We start from the raw sequence: 21,189 nt of genomic DNA, 5'->3' as shown, positions 1-21,189 counted from the left end.
ATTGCCTCAAAATACAAAATATTACATTTATTTTACTGTAAACAAAAGTCACTTTTGAGGTGTTCGTCCACTTTTAACCAGGAGTATGTGTGTGACCACTAAATGAGGAGCACCAGAGGGTTAAGAATTTGCTTGTGACAAATCTTCTCTTAGCCCTGTATACTTCCAATGAATGAGAACAAGAAAATGTTAAAAGGAATATTTTACTGGGTATTTTATTCAGTTATTTAATCATAGACACGTTTGACCTTCCTACTTACGGAAGAGGATTAGGGCCAAGCAATAATAAAAAAAAATAAAACCATCTCGAGATTAAAGTTGTTAAATTTCGAGAAAAAAGTAGTTAAATTTCGAGAAAAATTCGAAATAAAATGTTGAGAATAAACTCGTTAAATTACGAGAAAAAAGCCGTTAAATTACGAGAACAAATTCGTTAAATTATGAGAAAAATGTCGTTAAATTTCGAGAAAAAAGTCGCGATAAAATGTTGGCAATAAACTCGTTAAATTGCGAGAAAAAAACTCGTTAAATTTCGAGAAAAAAGTCGATAAAATGTTGAGAATAAAGTCGTTAAATTACGAGAACAAATTCGTTAAATTATGAGAAAAAGGACTTTTTTTCTCGTAATGTAATGACTTTATTCTCAACATTTTATCTCGACTTTTTTTCTCAAAATTTAACGACTTTTTTTTCTCAATTTAACGAATTTGTTCTCATCTAACTACTTTTTTCTTGAAAATTAACGAGTTTATTCTCAACATTTTATCTCTACTTTTTTCTTGAAATTTAACAAGTTTTTTCTCGTAATTTAACAAGTTTATTCTCAACATTTTATTTCGACATTTTTCTCGAAATTTACGAGTTTTTTCTCAAAATTTAACGACTTTTTTTCTCATAATTTAACGAATTTGTTCTCATAATCTAACGACTTTTTTCTTGAAAATTAACGAGTTTATTCTCAACATTTTATCTCTACTTTTTTCTTGAAATTTAACAACTTTAATCTCGAGATGGTTTTATTTTTTTATTATTGCTTGGCCCTAATCCTCTTCCGTACTTACTTCTGTGAAGGCACAAAAGGAGAATGCTTGAAAAAAAAAAAAAAAAAAAAAGGATTTAGACTGCTGTATATTCTAGTGTTCTGAAAGCATGGGGTTTTGGTGAGAAACAAACTGAAATTTCATTTATTATTTAGTGTTCTTGACCTCAGCATGTACTCTCCTGTGTTCATTCGTGAGTGCATATGAGGGCAGCAGTTCTAGCATAAAATAATTATACTATAATTATTTTATGATACCTTTTGTGTCCTTTTGAAGTTCTAAGATCATCACTATTGTGCTTCCATTCAAAGTTGTGAATTTAACAAAATTGGAATATCACATAAAACATTTGTGAATAAAGCAGCATTTTGATCCCATGTGTTCAAGAGAACAAAATCGTCACTTCCTGAGAAATTGGTGCAAAATATCTGTAATAAAGACACCACTGTGGCTCTTTTTCCCTACATGATAAATGACGAAATATGACATAATAATAAAAAAATGCGCAGATGAAGCGCAATAAACGCTGCTTGCGCGTGCCTAGTGTTTGGGAATGCAATCCTGTGAGACACTTCTGGGAGGGAATTATACCAAATCATTCCGATGGCCGACTTTGGCTCAGGCATTTAATAATAATCAAACCTACATTTGAGATGCTGTGCAATGAATATGGCCCGCAGGTTAATCCAGTTTTCTGATCCCATCCACTGTTGAGGTAAAATACATTTTTTTTTTTTTGGCTGGGCAGTGTATATGTATATTACACACTTATACATATAACACATTTTAATGTTGTAAAGGAACAGTATGTCTGTCTGTGAGGCAGTGAGAGAAAAACAGAAGCATCTTTGCATCTGACCCATATTTCTCTGCGCTGTACTCTTGAGGCTCTTCTCATGATGGGGGGTCTGTCTGCCATAAGCTTTCCATGAATTTTTCATTGACATGCTTTTGTACAGTTAGTGTCTTTTCCACCACACTTCTCTATGTCTGCCTCATCTCTTACATTCAGTATCTCTTTTTGCTTCTCTCCCTCCTTTTGTTTTATATTATACTATATTACACCCTTTTATATTAAATAGCATGATGTGATAGTTCATGCTTCCTCTGTGAATTATTGGCATGTAATAAAATGGAAGAAAGACTGCTTTAAGACTGCATGTATTTGGATTCATTTAGAAGAAAAGCGCTTTTGTGCAAGTAAGACCTTTCTACCCAATGTTTTTATGTATGTGTTTTGTTACAAACTGTCAGGGCAATATAACAAAAGGTACAGTAATAAACATGAAAACATTTACATAAAGGTAAAACACCATGTAAAATACTGTAATAAGAAACATGTTTTAAACAGGGAGTGGGGTGAAATGTATTTCATTCAGGGTTTTTTTGCTTTTCCAGTGTGGTTTGATGCAGTTTGATATTATGTTTTGTGAGTATGGCGAGTAAAAGTGCAGTGGTGCAGAAATACACTGGTGTCGGTCTGTCTGGCGCGGTGGGTGGTGTAAATACAAGCAGCATCACATTGAATGCTGCTGTTCTGGAGTCCCTTACTGGTGTCAATAAAATGCTGTGAGCGCCACCAGTGCACTGGATTGTGTAGCTGCAGAGTGTAGCTTTTTCTGTAGCACTGAGGTGCACAAATTTAGTTAATCAAGGGACCTATGAAATATTTTTTCCTAAATTCCATTTTATTTTATACATACAAATTTCCATTTTCCCAAAAATTGCATTATGTCCATATGAAATGTGTATTATTTATTTCCCAAAAGAAATAAAAATGTGAAATATTTTATTAACAAATATTTTAAAATGCAATCAATTGAAAATTTAACATTAATCATTAATCTAACATTTGTTTTGGGCAAACAGTTAACATTAAAACATGGAAAAATGTGTGATACTCCTTAGTAAATGTGTGATATTCACAAAAAAAAAAAAAAAAAAAAATTAAAAATAATTTTATTATTATTTGAAGAGTTCAGATGCAAAACCCTCTAAATCCATCAGACTTCTTTTCTTTAAAATGAGCATTTTTTACCAGGCTTTTACGATCAAGTTCAGGAGTTTCATTTTAAAGGTAATGATAAGGTTATTAGCTAGTGAATAAAATAACTTTTTTTCAAAAATGTCACTCTAGACAATTTATTGGTTTTTAACAAGTTAGATTTTCTTTCGCGCCAGCTAAATCCACTTGTGCTTATTTTGCAAAAACCTCTAAATCTACCTATTTGGGACAAGACATGGTAAATAGTTTAAAAACTAAACAGTAGACAAACCTCTTTACACAGGGATCTAACACGTCTCTTCTATTCAGCCTCCACTTTTTGCCTCCTCCGTTTATATGGCACAGCTTCCATATGAGACAGAAGAATAGCATCACTCCATCTTGTTTGACTTTGGCGAAATAGAGCTGTTGTTTGATGTATAATAAATCCGATTCCTTCAAAGTAACGGCACTGCACGAAGAACTGTTGTGAGTGCATGATACAATTGCGACCAAGCCATTTCCACTGTAGGCTATTTTGCCTTATGACAGGCGGAGTTTTGAGGTAAATAACGTTTTCTTCTGCCATTCAATATTAGTAGGACAGGCTGATCCATTTCATCGTACTCCATCTTTTATTTTAAAAATCTCAATCTGAATTTGACTCTAAAAAAAAATCTCCTCAGCGCCGCTATATTGAAACCGCTCGGAATCATATGATTCGATTCGCGCCTTCTGATTGGTTCTCGGAATATAGCGGCTTTTGCTGCCAAAGGGAAGTGGCGTCTAGAGGCTTTTGCCAACAAACCGATATTTCTGAATGGGCTGACGCTGCGATTTAGAGGATTTGAAGGACGTGATTTGTTGAACGTGTACTACGTGCCGTAAGCATTCGTTCAATGTCATTATCTCATTTTTGACAGAGATGGCGTTTAGCGGCTTTTGCATCTGAACTCTTCATTTTGAGAAGTACATTCTGGGACCCAGGAATAGACTTTTGTCCTCTGTAGTGGACATTATATTTTAGTGATTTTCTCTGACAACATGCATATCACAGTTTTAAAGGTGCCCTAGAACCAGTTTTAACAAGATGTAATATAAGTCTAAGGTGCCCCCTGAACATGTGTGTGAAGTTTCAGCTCAAAATACCCCATAGATTTTTTTTTTTTTTTTATTATTAATTTTTTAACTGCCTATTTTGAGCCATAATTATATATGCACAGATTCAGTGCGCGGCCCCTTTAAATCTCACGCTCCCCCGCCCCCGAGCTCTCGAACAAAGTTCACACAGCTAATATAACCCTTAAAATGGATCTTTACAAAGTGTTCGTCATTCATGCTGCATGCATGCATCAATTCCTGTGAGTATAGTATTTATTTGGATGTTTACATTCTGAATGAGTTTGATGGTGCTCTGTGGCTAAAGCTAACATTACACTGTGTTGGAGAGATTTATAAAGAATGAAGTTGTTTATGAATTATAAAGTCTGCAAGTGTTTAAAAATGAAAATAGCGACGGCTCTTGTCTCCGTGAATACAGTAAGAAACGATGGTAACTTTAACCACATTTAACTGTACTTTAGCAACATGCTAACGAAACATTTAGAAAGACAATTTAAAAATATCACTAAAAATATCATGTTATCATGGATCATGTCAGTTATTATTGCTCCATCTGCCATTTTTCGCTATTGTCCTTGCTTGCTTACCTAGTCTGATGATTCAGCTGTGCACAGATCCAGACGTTAATACTGGCTGCCCTTGTGTAATGCCTTGAACATGAGCTGGCATATGCAAATATTGGGGGCGTACATATTAATGATCCCGACTGTTACGTAACAGTCGGTGTTATGTTGAGATTCGCCTGTTTTTCGGAGGTCTTTTAAGATTTACATAAGAAGGAGGAAACAATGGTGTTTGAGACTCACTGTATGTCATTTCCATGTACTGAACTCTTGTTATTCATTTGTGCTGAGGTAAATTCAATTTTTCATTCGATGGCACCTTTAAGTCTGAATATCCTGTAAAGAGCACATTCAGGGCTTTTCAGAGATACCTAATGTTCAGAGGTTTCACCATGAACACTCCTTCTCCTTGGTCTTTAAATATGACATTGATTTAGTGAACAAATTTAACATATATGATAATATTTTGTTATCATTTACATCTGAATAATTTTCAAATTGTTTATGACAAATCAACATCTCAGGAAAATGTTATGGGGTTTCTAATCAAAATATGACTTTCTGTTACAAAACAGAACATTGATTTTATACATGTCCTCTATAGAGGACAACAGGACTTAAATCATGATTATCAGGCATTTTGGGAGACACAACAGGTGAATAGCGAAATAAATTATGTATCAATATTCATATTAATTATTATATATTATTATGAAAATGTTGCCAATTATTACTCCCATTACTACACTTCTTTTTTTCATTACATGTTGCCCCAAGAACACATTAATATGCAGATTAGATACAGTGTATAGATGCATTGTATTGAATGAAAAAAACCTATGTATGGCTATTTTACCCACATATTGCATAAAGTAAAATGGTATATCAGTTAATTCCATTATATCTTTCATAACATAGTTGAGAATCATCTCTAAACAAAGTTTGGTTAAAAAAAATCCTGAAGCCTAAAAATTGATTGGTGAATAAAAAAAAGAAAAATCCCATTATTTTTGCCTATACACGTCATTTCATGTCATTTTATTTTTGAAACAACTTAGTCCTGGTGTCCACTACAGAGCACATAGCATAACATATGAATAAAATGTAATTTTTCAAAAATGTTATTTTTCATTTGTTTCTTATGCTCTAAACAATATAATGACGTGAAAAAATACTAAATTCAAAAAACTTTTTTTTTTTTCCTGGGTCCCAGTAGACTACTGTAGAATAGTAGTACATTTCGAATTTTAAATGTGTCAGAATTTCTTCAAGTTAAACCAAACTATTATTATGACTGGTTTCCGCAATTCAATCCACGTTTTCCACCTTGTGGAAATCATAGGGCCCTACTTAAACAGTAGAAAGGGAATTTTGTTTGCGAAAACAGTTCATATGTTTGATCTATGTATACACATTGCTGACATTTATTTTATATCAGTCTCATATGGTTTTTGTTTTTGAGCAGCACCACGAGAATGTGAGGAAGATGAGTTCCATTGTCAGAATGGATACTGTATCCGCAGCCTGTGGTACTGTGATGGAGACAACGACTGCGGAGATAACAGTGACGAGCAGTGTGGTGAGTTCCTTACTTCTTTCAGAATGATTTGTGAAACTTGCGCTGCATCTGAAATTGAATACTTCCCTACTATGTAGTATTCAAAACACAGTATGCCAACAGAGTGGTATGTCAGAATACTAAGTATTCGAAAAACAGTAGGCGAAAAGTACCCGGATGATCTTCTACTCCCGGCGAGATTCTTAAGTGTGCATTAGATGGACACTTTACTATCCCATGAGGCCATGGGAGAGGATTTATAAAAGGCAGCAAAGCGACGCAACTGGTGCTGATAGGTCATGTGACAATAACAACATGAATGTAGTATGTCTGAATTTCATTTATACTATCCATATTCGTACTATATGGAACACAATTTTTAAAAAGTTGCAAAGTAAGTTCAAATTCAAATGTAGAGCCTATTCAAACATTATGCGATTTCGGACGCACCGTTGGTCTCAGCATGTCTTGAATGTTGGAGGTGTTACGCCCTCCCCTGTCCAGGGAAGAGATGAAACATCAAATACAAAAACAGTTATAGAATTTAAACAACAGCAGCATTAAGTTTAGCAACAAGTTGGTAGTTAACATATGGTGCAGGAGAAAGACATCCTCATGAGAGTAGTGTGGTGTTTGTCGGGCATTTATGCTTTCTCTTTTCCTCTCATTAACCTATCTCAACAGGCAGGTCATCCTTGATTGTAATTGGGGCCAGATGGTCTGAATCACATACCTGCCAAGGGACAGTGGAAAGAGCAATTTAGAGCAAAAGAGAAAGATGAACAGAACAGAACAGAACAGAACAGGGTGACGGTACACAAACATTATGGTTCAGTACGTACCTCGGTATTGAAGTCATGGTTCGGTATGGGTTCGGTACAGCAGGGGTGACAAAACTAAACATAAAATTGCTTCTTTTTTTCTTAATTTTTTAATTAAACTGTGGTTTATTGAACAAATTGTGTCTCTCTCTTTAAATAAATTCAATTATAATTCATATTTTTTTTTTTAGCTTACACTGTAAACTACACAGGGAGCCCTTTATTGCACATTACTATAATATTAAAGGTTACAATTAACAACAGAGCCAAACTATTGAATTCAGTTTCTATTTATTTTTATATATAATAATTAACACTCAAATAAAAAAACATGCAAATGGCACATAAGGCAGGTTTTGCATTAACTTCTAAATCTAATTATAAAATTATTTTTCAATTATTTTTCTACTCCAATTCATTTTTGAAATATAATCATTTACATAGTTACTGTCGTAACTTTGTTTCATGACAAATTTATTTAAACATATATTAAATAATTAATACATTACTAACAGGTAAAGTAAATATAATAAATATATATGCTAATATTGACCATATATTTAGTGAAACTTAACATTACATTACAAACATTACATAAAACATTAGTTCATTTCTCTGGTAAACTAATATGCTGTGGACACTAAATGACTTGCCTGGGGTAAATGTAATGTTACGTGAGATATTATTCTCAAGCTGTTTTATTGGTCTTTCCACGGTTGAAACACTGGTTGAGAGATTACACGTAAACATATTTATGCTTGGATCGTATGTTTTTGATGTGCGCTTTTTCCTCTTGTGGCGCTTAGCAAATAGCGTTGCATTACCACGCACGCCCCCTTCTGGAATGAAGTGTGGATTGCCTGTGACTAACTGTATTCGTCATCTGACTGTATGCACTGAACTGTTACACCCTTAGAACAGAAAGACCATTGCAAAAGGTTTAACTGATACCTTTCATTGTAAATCAACAAATACAGTAACTGGTGGTGGTTAGATGTATTTTCACAGACTGTTTAATGCAGCTCAGCATTTAAGCTGCAGATAAATTAATAAATGATGTTTGCAATATTGTCTAAAATGTAAGTCACTTAATTGTTTGTGTAAAATCAATATCGTTTTTTTTTAATTGTGCTGATATTTGGGGAAAAAAAAACAGCACTCTTTGTGTGATTGATTAGCTAGATCATATGATATGAATATAAGCCTAAAAGACAAATACACATACAGGGGCATTTTAACTGCATTTTAAGAATGAATCAAGCAGTAAGAGCATGCACTTTAAGTATGTACGCAGTAGTCTAACCTACACAAAAAGGCTACATCACGCAGTGTATGCACCCTCGAGGTGTGTTTTTGTTTGGTTTTTGCAAAGTGAGGGACATATTTGGTAATGCCAGATTGCACATCGTTAAAACAACAATTACGTTATAATAGTAGACAATATATACCCCTAATGTGCATTGTAGTATATTTAAAAAAGACCTGCTTGCTAATAATATATTCTGAAATAAAAGACCACATGGTCACGTTGTGTTTTCATGCTGGCCATGTGTCCTCTGTATGTCAGAGCTGCAGCTCTGCTCAAAAAAATAAATTTATGGGGGGGCTGCACTAATAGTCTTTAATAACAGGCACAAATTATAAAAAGGGTTTTAGGAGGGAGTAATCGAGAACATCCTCATTTGTATGTGGTCTTACACAAAGTCAGTGACGTGCAGTGTTGTTATGAAATAAGGAGGTCCTTTTTATTTAATTTTTTTTATTAATCAAATGTAAATTCACCAAATACAATTCTATTTTTTTTTTTTTTTTTTTTTTTTTTTTTCATCAGTCATCATGCTTGGTAAACACTGGTCACAGACACAAAGATGTACCTTTAATTTCATCAAGTTGATTGCACACTGAAACTGGCGAGTCACACGTTTCAGGAGCTCCTTATTTGTCAAAAACTATGAATAATGGTCCATTTTGTAACATCTAAATTTGTCTAAAAGGCCAGAGACATGGCCACAGCCCAGCAATCCTTCATAACATTGCGATGTATGTGGTACTGGTGTGCCTTTTCTTACAATTGGTTCTTGCAGCTGTATTTCCACTTTATTTTGGCTCTGAAAAACATTCATAGTAGTTTAGAACAGTTCCATCTGCACATCTCAAGCATCTCAAGCCCTTTTTCTGCATGACTTGTGTGTGTCCAGATAAGAGGAAATGCTCCGATAAAGAGTTCCGATGCTCTGATGGAAGTTGCATCGCAGAACACTGGTACTGTGATGGAGACACCGACTGCAAAGATGGAACCGATGAAGAGAATTGCCGTAAGTTGATTTTGAGCTTCTTAGATAGATGTTCATTTGACAAATAAATGCTCCATCCATCCATCCATCCATCCATCCATCCATCCATCCATCCATCCATCCATCCATCCATCCATCCATCCATCCATCCATCCATCCATCCATCCATCCATCCATCCATCCATCCATCCATCCATCCATCCATCCATCCATCCATCCATCCATCCATCCATCCATCCATCCATCCATCCATCCATCCATCCATCCATCCATCCATCAAATTCATAATGGTGGACTATAGAGAAAATATGCGTTTAGGTCAAATCTCTTCAATTATTATAGATTTTCTTAAATCTTTTCATCTCCTTGTATGCATTCCAAAACTCTGCATGTATAGTGTAGAAAACAAATGCCAACCAAAAAATATTCAGACATAAATTTCTTTGTTTTATCTATTGGAAATGGCTTTTCAGAGGGATTTTTGGACTGTTTCAGGGTGCATGTGTGTGGGTGTGTAACTCATGTTACATAATTTCTCTCTCCAGCATCTGACGTGATGACAGCCACATGCAGTGTTGAGGAGTTTCAGTGTGCATATGGCCGTTGCATTCTGGACATCTACCACTGTGATGGAGATGACGACTGCGGTGACTGGTCTGATGAGTCTGACTGTTGTGAGGATCATTCGTTCTTACTCTGTTATATCTTCCTTTTGTTTGAAATGCCTCTTTCCTCTCTCTACTCACAATCATTAGAAATAATTCACACTTTCCCTTGTGAAAAGAAATATTTTTTAGCATGCTTATTATGGAAATAATGTACTTAAATGCAAACTGAATGTAATATTTCCAGACACTTAATTAACCCTTACCCGGGAGTTTGATTGACAGGCAGTCTAACCAGTCATAACGCTGAATCCACCGTTTTGTCCGACAAAGCAGTCAGGGGAGTTGTAGAATATTGTTGTAAGACTTGAACTTGAAAAATGGTGTGTGCTGATGTCTTTCCGTGGTTGAAACAACATTCCTTTTCATTCATGTTTATTTGATGCTATAAATTAACTAGTAGGAAGAGACGATGGGTTCACGAGGCCTTTGAACTGAGGCGCTACAGCGATCTGTCACAACACATTACAAAATGTATTTATTGTTTAAATTTCTTTAAAAATTACAAAATTTGAAATATCAATTTTCAAAAGTTTCATATCAAAAGTAACCTGCTCTGTCTATCTGCCAATGCGTTGTCAGTGTCCTCTTTGCTCCGTGATGTATTTTTCACTGCGTTAGAACAAGATGTGTGGTGTGAGAGCGGCATGGTTTGTTGGCCGTAGCAACAGTAACTAAAGGGGGCGGGTCTTTGCGAACGGTCAATTGCTTTAAATTTATATCACATTCGCTTAGCTGGGGTGCTTTCTAACCCACCTAAAGTAGGACTTAATACATCTTTATTCGTAGTTTAAATGTACTTCTTTAAAGTGTGACAAAATATATAATATACTGAAAAAAGACAACATCAGTATACATCATACATCAATGTAGTATTTGTACACGGTTTAGTGAAAAAAAAAGTTTTAAGTTCTTAAATTGCAACTTTATCATTACAAATGTGTAATTACAAATATATTTAAATACATGACATAGAAGTTTCAATAGAATTTTTATGGAAATTGAGTTTTATGGGTGTGTGTATATCTGACTTGGTGTGTGTTTGTGTTGTGTGTGTGAACGCAGCCTCCCACCAACCCTGCCGTTCTGCAGAGTTCATGTGCAGCAGTGGCATGTGTATAAATTCAGGCTGGAGGTGTGACGGAGAATACGATTGCGACGACCAATCAGATGAAAAGAACTGCAGTGAGTTACTGTTTTATTGTAATATTAGTGTGTGTGTGTGTGTGTGTGTGTGTGTATATTTCACATCTGTCACATGCCTCTTTCTCACCGTCAGGCACATCGATGTGCATGGCTGATCAGTTTCGCTGTATGACTGGTCGATGTGTGCGGTTGTCATGGCGCTGTGATGGAGAAAATGACTGTTCTGATGGCAGTGATGAGGAAGGCTGTGAAAAGACAGGTGAGGAATATAAAAGCCAGCACATATTTTTTACCTCTTAAAAGCAGAGTATGTAAGTTCTGTCGCTAGAGGTCGCTTAAGTCCCCGATATACTCATGGCAAAGTTCTTTTTCGTTCTTTGTTTTGGGATAAAACAAAGTTCGAAATACGTGAGCAGCGATGTACTGTTATCGAACATCTGATGAATAGATGAATAAGTAAATATGTGTTTGAAAATTTGTACTCGTACAGGTCAGTTTATTTGACAAATTAAAATTGCAGAGTAACGCAGCACTGTTTTACTTGGTCAAAACAAAATACTAAAAATACATTTGTGTGTGTTAAAAGTTATGTCATAACGTTACTCTAAAAGCTACAACTAAAAGTAATGAGTACACATTTTGTTAAAATGGGTTAAAATTGACCAAAATTTAAGGATTAAACTTTCACACACTGTGCATAGTTTTGGTTTCTGAAATGGTCTATACAGATATCTTGACAATGTGCACAAAAAAGCATTCATATTTTCTAATATCTGCTTAATTACCTTTGCTGCATTACTTACCTTTATAGTCTTCTGTTTCTTTTTTACATTCCCCTTGTTTCTTAGAAACTCCTCCATGCGCATCAGATCAGTTCCTGTGTGAGAATGGCCGCTGTATTGGCCAGCGTAAGGTTTGTAATGACATCAAAGACTGTGAAGATGGAACTGATGAACATCCATTCCAGGACTGCCGTGAGTCTACAAAATGCACTGTTGCATGCAGATAGACAAGCGCACGTGACATCTTACATAAGACAAATCGTGGTAGTTCCTCTGAAAATATCACATTCCCTCTTTGTTAACATTCATATGTTTGCCTTTGTGTGTTTGTAGGCTCCAAGTCAAGTGAAGAAAATTGTAATGTTAACAATGGAGGTTGCTCTCAGAAATGCCAGATGTCTCGAGGTCTGGTGCAGTGTACTTGTCACACCGGCTACACATTAACACAGGATGGGAAGACGTGCAGAGGTGAGCTATAGACGAGGGGAAAAAACAAAGGACAGTTAAATGAGAAGACAGCAGAAAAGAAAGTTAAATTGCAAGGGGATATTTGTGTTATATTCTTAGGGTATAGGTAAATATCTAATATATATTTTTTGTCTCTTATATTTGGATGAAAACTGCAAGGGTTTTATAATATGAATTATGCACTTGTATATTTGTATAGTTTATATACATGAATTTTGACAGATTTCTCCAAGTGTCTTGGACATGTTTCCACAGTTCTTATAGATGTAGTCTGTCTCAGTTTTTTCTGTTTCTTTATCTAATCCCAGACAGACTGGATGACAGTGAGATCAGATCTCACCGTCTGTTGTCGAACTACAAAAATCTCACTTGACTATTAAAATTATTGGCAAAAGAACAATGTTTGGCACAAATGTTTGGCACACATTTGGCACAAATGTTTGGCACACTAAAGAAAAAGTTGATACCCTTGTGAAAAAGAAGTGTAGTTTAGAATACTTTTTAAAGAGAGTACTCAAGGGAATAATATACTTAAGAGCAAACTGAATGTAATCTTTTTTCAGACTTAATTGCATGTTAATTGCAATTAAATGAAAATGTATTGCAGTTAGGGTTGCAAAATTCCGGGAATTTTCACAACTGGAAACTTTCCATGGGAATTAAAGGGAATATATGGGAATTAATGGGAATATATGGGAATTAACGGGAATTAATGGGAAAAAACAGGGAATTTGCAAAACTGCAGGTTAGCCTATAACAAACAGGGTACTTAAATGTAGTTGAAAACACATCTTGCAGCATAATTTTGGTTAAAACAACCAGATTTAATCCAATTTCAGTTGAATTTTTAACCTTTCACACAGCACACTACTTAGTGCAGGGCTATTGAGGCCACACCTCCTGCATTCCCCCAGTCCATAACATGCACATTTGATCAAAAATACAGAAAAAACGGTAAAATTGTGAAATATAACTACAGTTTAAAATAATGGTTTTCTATTTTAATATACATTAAATTATAATTAATTTCTGTGATGTAAAGCTGAAATTTCAGCATCATTACTCCAGTCTTCAGTGTCACATGATCCTTCAGAAATCATTGTAATATGATGATTTCATACTCAATTATCAATGTTGGAAACAGTTGTGCTGCTTAATATTTTTTTATAACCTGTGATACTTTTTTCAGGATTCTTTAATGAATAAAAATGTAAAGAACAGCATTTATTTAAAATAGAAATATTTTGTAACAATATACATTACCAGTCAAAATTTTGGTGTCAGTAATTTTTTTTTTTTTTTTTTTTAAAGAATTTAATACTTTTATTCAGCAAGGATGTGTGAAATTGATAAAAAAAAAAAAGTGATATTAAAGTGATATTGTTAGAAAAGATTTCTTTTTTGAATAAATACTGTTCTTTTTAACTTTTTATTCATCAATGAATCCTGAAAAAAGTATCACAGGTTCCAAAAAATTATTAAGCACAACTGTTTCCAACGTTGATAATAACTGCGTATCAAATCAGCATATTAGAATGATTTCTGAAGGATTATGTGACACTGAAATAAACACATAACAATTGCTGCAATAAAAATATTTCTTTTACATATTTACTAAATTAGAATTGAATGTAAAAAAAAAAAAAAATCATGTTATGACCAAACAAAATGTTTATATTTATGTTTGTATATGATACATTTTATATAAATATTATACATTTATATAAATTTCCCAAAATTTCTAATAAATTCCCATAAATTCTAGTTAAGTTTCCAAATTGGAATATTTCCAAAATTCCCCAGGTTAAGTTCCCGTGGAAAGTTTCTGGAAATTTCCACCCCTTTGCAACCCTAATTGCAGTTGAAATTTATATTAAATGCAATTAGTTGAACTTTAAAGTGTTTTTTGACCCACTTAAGTAGGACTTAAGCTTTATATGTAATTAAACAATTCTGTTTTTAATACATTTTTAAAGTGTACTTCTGAATGAACTGACAAGCATTCATGGTAAACGAAAATATAACTTAATTCCAAATTTTTTGAGGCGTGTGTGTAGTCCACTTGTAGTAAACTTTTAAAAACAGTAGAAGTATGAAATTACTTGTAAAGATGTGCTTAAGGCCTGCTTATTGTGTCAAAAAAGCACTCTAAAGTTCATGTATTCAAATATATTTGTAATTAAACATTTGTAATGATAAAGTTGCAATATAGTACAAATTTTTTAATGACAAAATTTGTTTAGCCGAAGCCAGGATTAGGCTTTAGTTCAATTAGGATATTTAAGTAGTTTTTATAAACGTACCCTAGAAAAAACATTACTGGTGTGCATCTTAAGGCAAAACAATGGCACTGACATAGGTTAAGACATGTCAGTGCAAGTTGCTTTCAGTTAAAACAGCCCAAACGTGTATTTTAGTCTAGGGCTAGCTTAAGCCTTGTCTGTGAAACCGGGGGTAAAAGTGTACTACTTTAAGTGTGTTAAGAAACAAAGTCATGAAAGTGTACTCTCTTTAAGTACACTTAAGTGTCCTTTTATTTCATTAATATTATATTCCCTGCAAGTACATAGTTTTTTCTTCTTCTTGTTTTTGTTTTCTTCAAAATTTACTTTTTAAAAATTTAAAGATTGAAGATTTGATTTCTGACATAGTCAAGTAACCTTTATTTATATAGTGCTTTATACAGGGCTTGACATTAACACCCAACAACCCGCCAAATGCGGGTGGATTTCAGCAGTGGTGTGTAAAACAGTCACTCCTACTAGCCACTTTGGTGGTTTGAATTTTATACATTTTTCAATTATAGTCTTTTAAAAAGGCATCTGAAATAAAGTTCAATGTAGTGTTGTCAAATAAAACAATAAGCCCTGTGAAGCAGGGTCAGCTGTATGTTTTTGGGAATTTCACAACAGCTTCGAATGCAGCTCAACCAATTAGAATCAAGGGCTGGAACTGTCTGTTTTATAAATATCAATCGTTTTATAAATATCGAAATTCGAAACTTCCAATACTCATTTTCCACAGAATAGATACACGATACCAGCTGCACTTTCTCGCTCTCTCATCTCTCCGACAGCGAGTTGACACAAAAAACCTGCCTCCCCACACTCACTCGTTTCATTTGCTCCGGATGAATATTGCCGCTTTTACAGGGCTTGAATTTCGGTGTGGGATTGCACATATTGCGCATAATTTTACATATTCCCACAGATTTTGTGCTCACACCCAAAGTGCGCGAACATAAAGCCACCTCTCAGTACTAAATTGAATTCTTTTTTTGCTGCTTATTGCACTTAAACAGTCAAATACACAAAAAATAATATCAAAATGCCGGTCTTGGAGAGTATTCACGTAAACGCTGTCAGCTATGTTTTAAGTGAATGTAAAACAGTTGAGAAACGCACATGTAACTGTATAATAGATTCGTGCGTCAGGTCTTAAAGTGACAGCAGCCTAATATACCTGGTGCCAAATAATGAGATGATATTAAAAATATCTATATGGCAGGTTTTCCCATGGTAGTAAAAGGGAAACAATTGCACAATTCCTGAAGCATATAGGCTTATTATTAATAAATAAGCCTGTACTGCATTTTTCTTCAAGTTGAACCTCTGCAGGTGTGCATTTGCTATGCCTTATTTGCTCTACTAGGGGGTTTTCCCATGGTATCAATGTCAAAATTGTGGCCAGTGAAAATGCTGAGTGGATAGTAACTTTGGAAAACCACTAGCCACAGTGGCTGGTGAACAAAAAAAGTTAATGTCAAGCCCTAGTTGTATACAATATAGATGGTTTACAGCTTTACAGTGATAATCAGGTTATTTATACAAGGTATTTATATATAATAAATATATATAAAGGTATAAATAACTTTTTAAAAAAAATACCACCATTAAAAAATAACATACAATCCACAACAACCACTACCACAGACATCCTACTACACCCTGCTCCACCCATAACCAAATTTAACAGAGAAATAGCAATGGGAATGAATGAGTGTCTGTACCTGTTACTCATAACAGAGTAGAACCTGAACCGAGATCCTGAGGGCAAAAGCTGTAACTCAGAATAAAGAGGGTGGGAACAAACTGTTAAAATAGATCAAGCTTGCCTCACTACCTGACCATTATACAGTTTGGTAGAGTGACTCTGCTGGACACCTAAAACCTTGCTGCTGGCATTAACTATTTTTAAAAGAGCAGTTTTCCCTTCACACCAAGACTGCCATACCAGCATAACATTGAGAATTTTAAAACCGACTCGATAAAAGATTTATAAAACAAAGTCATCAGGGATCTGCTGTCCCTTCTTACAAATCAACTCCGTTTTGGAATTTAAAATCAGCTTATTATCACTGAGCTTAAAATTGAGCTCAGTACAATATCACTGAGCAATATTTGCTCTTTTTAGAGCTCATTTGGATCTTTAAGTGGAGAAATCCAGGGATGTTTCTGGCTACTTTGTTCACTGTAGTGTTGCAAGTTCTAAACTGTACAGTCTTGCAGTCAGTCTCTCTGTGCTTGAATCATCATGTTACTATACCTAAAGGGGAAACTAATACATTTTATTCATATTATGTATTTCATCCTCTCTAATCTTTCCTGCTTCTGTGTCTGAACCCAGATGTGGATGAGTGTGCGGATGAAGGTTATTGTAGTCAAGGCTGTACGAACATAGAAGGAGGATTCCACTGCTGGTGTGTTCAAGGTTATGAGCTTCGACCTGATAAACGCAGTTGCAAGGCTTTGGGTGAGGTTGAATATCTATTACAGTATAAAAGCAGCAAAACATTGGTTGTTTGGAAAAGAGATGTCCATTTTAATAACAACTTTCATGTTTTCTATTCCAAGGTCCAGAACCGGTTTTGTTGTTTGCCAATCGGATTGACATTCGACAGGTTCTGCCGCACCGCGCTGAGTACACATTGTTACTCAATAATCTGGAAAATGCCATTGCGTTGGACTTTCATCATAGCAAAGAGCTAGTATTCTGGTCAGATGTCACACTGGACCGTATCATGAGAGCCAGCCTCAACGGTAGCAATGTGGAGGAGGTCGTGTCCACGGGTCTTGAGAGCCCAGGTGAGCAGTAAATATTTTATCATTTTCACAATGCATTCCTCATATGCATCTCTTGCTTGCTTTTCACTATACTCCACACTGCAAAAAGTAGTAACCTGCAGTTGTTACTTTAAAGAGCTATTTCTATCTGATTTAACCCATATAATGTAGTTTTGGTGGTATAAATTAATGTTTTTACTGAAGGTTGATTCAGCCACATTACATCGTATTTTTGACTTGAATAAAATCAGTTCATTTAGATGTTACCATTTTTTTTCAGTGCACAACTATTACCACAGCTTAATTAAATGGTTGGTTATAAGTTAAAATTCTAATTTATTGATTTAATTAAACCTTTTTAAGTTGCAAACATTATTTTGACAATAATGTTGATTATTACACCAGCTTAATTGTCATTTAAACCAAAAATTCTTCTTTGTTTTTTTTTTTTTTGTTTTTTTTTTTTGTTTTTAATGAAGTTGCATGAACTCATTTAAATTGTCTTGATAACTTCCAGCATGTCTTGATAGTTTCCAGCATGCTTTGCATAGGACTGGATAAGGAGAATAAATGTTGAAATTAAATGTTATGTTTTTTAGTAAGGGGAAAGTCATTTTAGTGTTTAATGCAATTGTATTTGACATTTAAAATTGTTTTTATGTTGAAGTTTGTGGTTATTGTCCTTAATAATAGATCTTGTGGTTATGGTTATGGGTGGTGACATGAGAGTATAAATTTGGACAAGTAATGTCTTACTCAATAAAATTACATACTAACTATGTTACATTTAGCATGTGCTATGCTAATGTTCCAGGAACCCAACTCAATTAGTTGGAACAACTTAATTTTTTGAGTATTCAATTAAAAAAATTCTTTAAGCTACAAATAATTAAGTTTCTTTTGGTTTGTTGATTGAACATAATTTCATTAGAAGTTAACATAAAAATATTGATCTATACTGTTGCGTTAATTTTTTAAATTTTTTTATTTTATACAGTGTACAATTAACCGAATAAATAATGGAAAATTTGGAGATGTAGCAAAACTCAAATGCTCCCATTACACTCAACAAGATATAAATTGAGATTTATTTTGCAGTGTAGACAGCTGCATTGATTATAATGAGACTGCAGATACTAAACTGCAGCTACATTAAATTGTCTAAAGCAGTTAGTGACAATTTCATTGATTGATAAAAGAAGCATTCCAGTATTATGTTGCTTGCTTTGTGTCTAATTTGTTCAAAATATGAATAAAAGTTTTGTTCTTCATGTTGCTTAGAGAACCAATGTGAGATTTGACAGTCTAGGCAATGTCTTGATTTATACAGGTGCTGGTCATATAATTAGAATATCATCAAAAAGTTGATTTATTTCACTAATTCCATTCAAAAAGTGAAACTTGTATATTATATTCATTCATTACACACAGACTGATATATTTTAAATGTTTATTTCTTTTAATTTTGATGATTATAACTGACAACTAAGGAAAATCCCAAATTCAGTATCTCAGAAAATTAGAATATTGTGAAAAGGTTCAATATTGAAGACACCTGGTGCCACACTCTAATCAGCTAATTAACTCAAAACACCTGCAAAGTAGGGCTGCACGATATATCGCATGAGATTGTCACGTGCATTTCGTCAGTAAAGCCGGTTCCCTGATTACCGCTAAATCGCCATCACCTGCTTTCAAATGGAGCGGCATTTAATAGACAGAACCGTAGATCACTGAAAAGCCACGCAATATCGCGTTCATATCGCAGATGAATCGCAGATGAATATTGCGTGGCTTTTCAGTGGCCTTTAAATGGTCTCCCAGTCTAGTTCTGTAGGCTACACAATCATGGGGAAGACTGCTGACTTGACAGTTGTCCAAAAGACGACCATTGACACCTTGCACAAGGAGGGCAAGACACAAAAGGTCATTGCAAAAGAGACTGGCTGTTCACAGAGCTCTGTGTCCAAGCACATTAATAGAGAGGCGAAGGGAAGGAAAAGATGTGGTAGAAAAAAGTGTACGAGCAATAGGGATAACCGCACCCTGGAGAGGATTGTGAAACAAAACCCATTCAAAAATGTGGGGGAGATTCACAAAGAGTGGACTGCAGCTGGAGTCAGTGCTTCAAGAACCACTACGCACAGATGTATGCAAGACATGGGTTTCAGCTGTCGCATTCCTTGTGTCAAGCCACTCTTGAACAACAGACAGCGTCAGAAGTGTCTCGCCTGGGCTAAAGACAAAAAGGACTCGACTGCTGCTGAGTGATCCAAAGTTACGTTCTCTGATGAAAGTAAATTTTGCATTTCCTTTGGAAATCAGGGTCCCAGAGTCTGGAGGAAGAGAGGAGAGGCACACAATCCACGTTGCTTGAGGTCCAGTGTGAAGTTTCCACAGTCAGTGATGGTTTGGGGTGCCATGTCATCTGCTGGTGTTGGTCCACTGTGTTTTCTGAGGTCCAAGGTCAACACAGCCGTATACCAGGAAGTTTTAGAGCACTTCATGCTTCCTGCTGCTGACCAACTTTATGGAGATGCAGATTTCATTTTCCAACAGGACTTGGCACCTACACACAGTGCTAAAGCTACCAGAACCTGGTTTAAGGACCATGGTATCCCTGTTCTTAATTGGCCAGCAAACTCGACTGACCTTAACCCCACAGAAAATCTATGAGGTATTGTGAAGAGGAAGATGCGATATGCCAGACCCAACAATGCAGAAGAGCTGAAGGCCACTATCAGAGCAACCTGGGCTCTCATAACACCTGAGCAGTGCCACAGACTGATCGACACCATGCCACGCCGCATTGCTGCAGTAATTCAGGCAAAAGGAGCCTCAACTAAGTATTGAGTGCTGTACATGCTCATACTTTTCATGTTCATACTTTTCAGTTGGCCAAGATTTCCAAAAATCCTTTCTTTGTATTGGTCTTAAGTAATATTCTAATTTTCTGAGATACTGAATTTGGTATTTTCCTTAGTTGTCAGTTATAATCATCAAAATTAAAAGAAATAAACATTTGAAATATATCAGTCTGTGTGTAATGAATGAATATAATATACAAGTTTCACTTTTTGAATGGAATTAGTGAAATAAATCAACTTTTTGATGATATTCTAATTATATGTATAAAACGGCAATAAATTAAAATGTTATTGGCTTATTTTGAATGCTTTTGTAGCTTAGATGAAGAAAAACTGTTTAACAAAAGCTTTTAATAAAAATATATTACAAAAACAAAACTTTCAAGGAAAATAATCAACAATTGTTTTTTTTGTTTTTTTTTTATTATAGCCATGCAGCACTAATACACTCTAAAAGATTATATTACATTATTAATAAATTATATTAATTATATGATATTAAAACTATTTTACAGAATGAAGTGAAGTTTTCATGCTCTAATTTGATGCTCAGTTTGATTCTCTGCTTCCCCAAGGAAAAGAAGAAATAATACATACCATTTGAATAATAGTTACATATAGATAATTTTTTTTTAATTATTATTCTGCTATCATAGGTGGTCTGGCCATAGACTGGATTCATAATAAGCTGTACTGGACTGACTCAGGAACATCTCGTATTGAAGTGTCCAATCTGGACGGCACACACCGTAAAGTGCTTTTATGGCAGAGAATGGAGAAACCCCGGGCTATTGCTCTGCACCCCATTGAAGGGTA

General features: G+C 34.8%; 1 protein-coding gene across 1 annotated transcript in view; it reads left to right on the top strand.

Annotated features, from left to right (window-relative positions):
- lrp4 (low density lipoprotein receptor-related protein 4) overlaps positions 1–21,189 on the top strand; it is a 127,446-nt gene that overhangs the window by 60,924 nt on the left and 45,333 nt on the right. The window contains 10 exon segments of the mRNA XM_048185291.1: positions 6,175–6,288; positions 9,287–9,403; positions 9,928–10,056; positions 11,113–11,232; positions 11,327–11,452; positions 12,042–12,167; positions 12,309–12,443; positions 17,070–17,195; positions 17,297–17,527; positions 21,030–21,186. Coding sequence (XP_048041248.1) covers positions 6,175–6,288; positions 9,287–9,403; positions 9,928–10,056; positions 11,113–11,232; positions 11,327–11,452; positions 12,042–12,167; positions 12,309–12,443; positions 17,070–17,195; positions 17,297–17,527; positions 21,030–21,186 — 1,381 coding nt within the window.

This window comes from Megalobrama amblycephala, linkage group LG3 (assembly GCF_018812025.1).
Source record: "Megalobrama amblycephala isolate DHTTF-2021 linkage group LG3, ASM1881202v1, whole genome shotgun sequence".
NCBI lineage: Eukaryota > Metazoa > Chordata > Actinopteri > Cypriniformes > Xenocyprididae > Megalobrama > Megalobrama amblycephala.
Note: the sequence above shows the minus strand (reverse complement) of the source record. Positions and strands in the feature narration are given on the sequence as shown.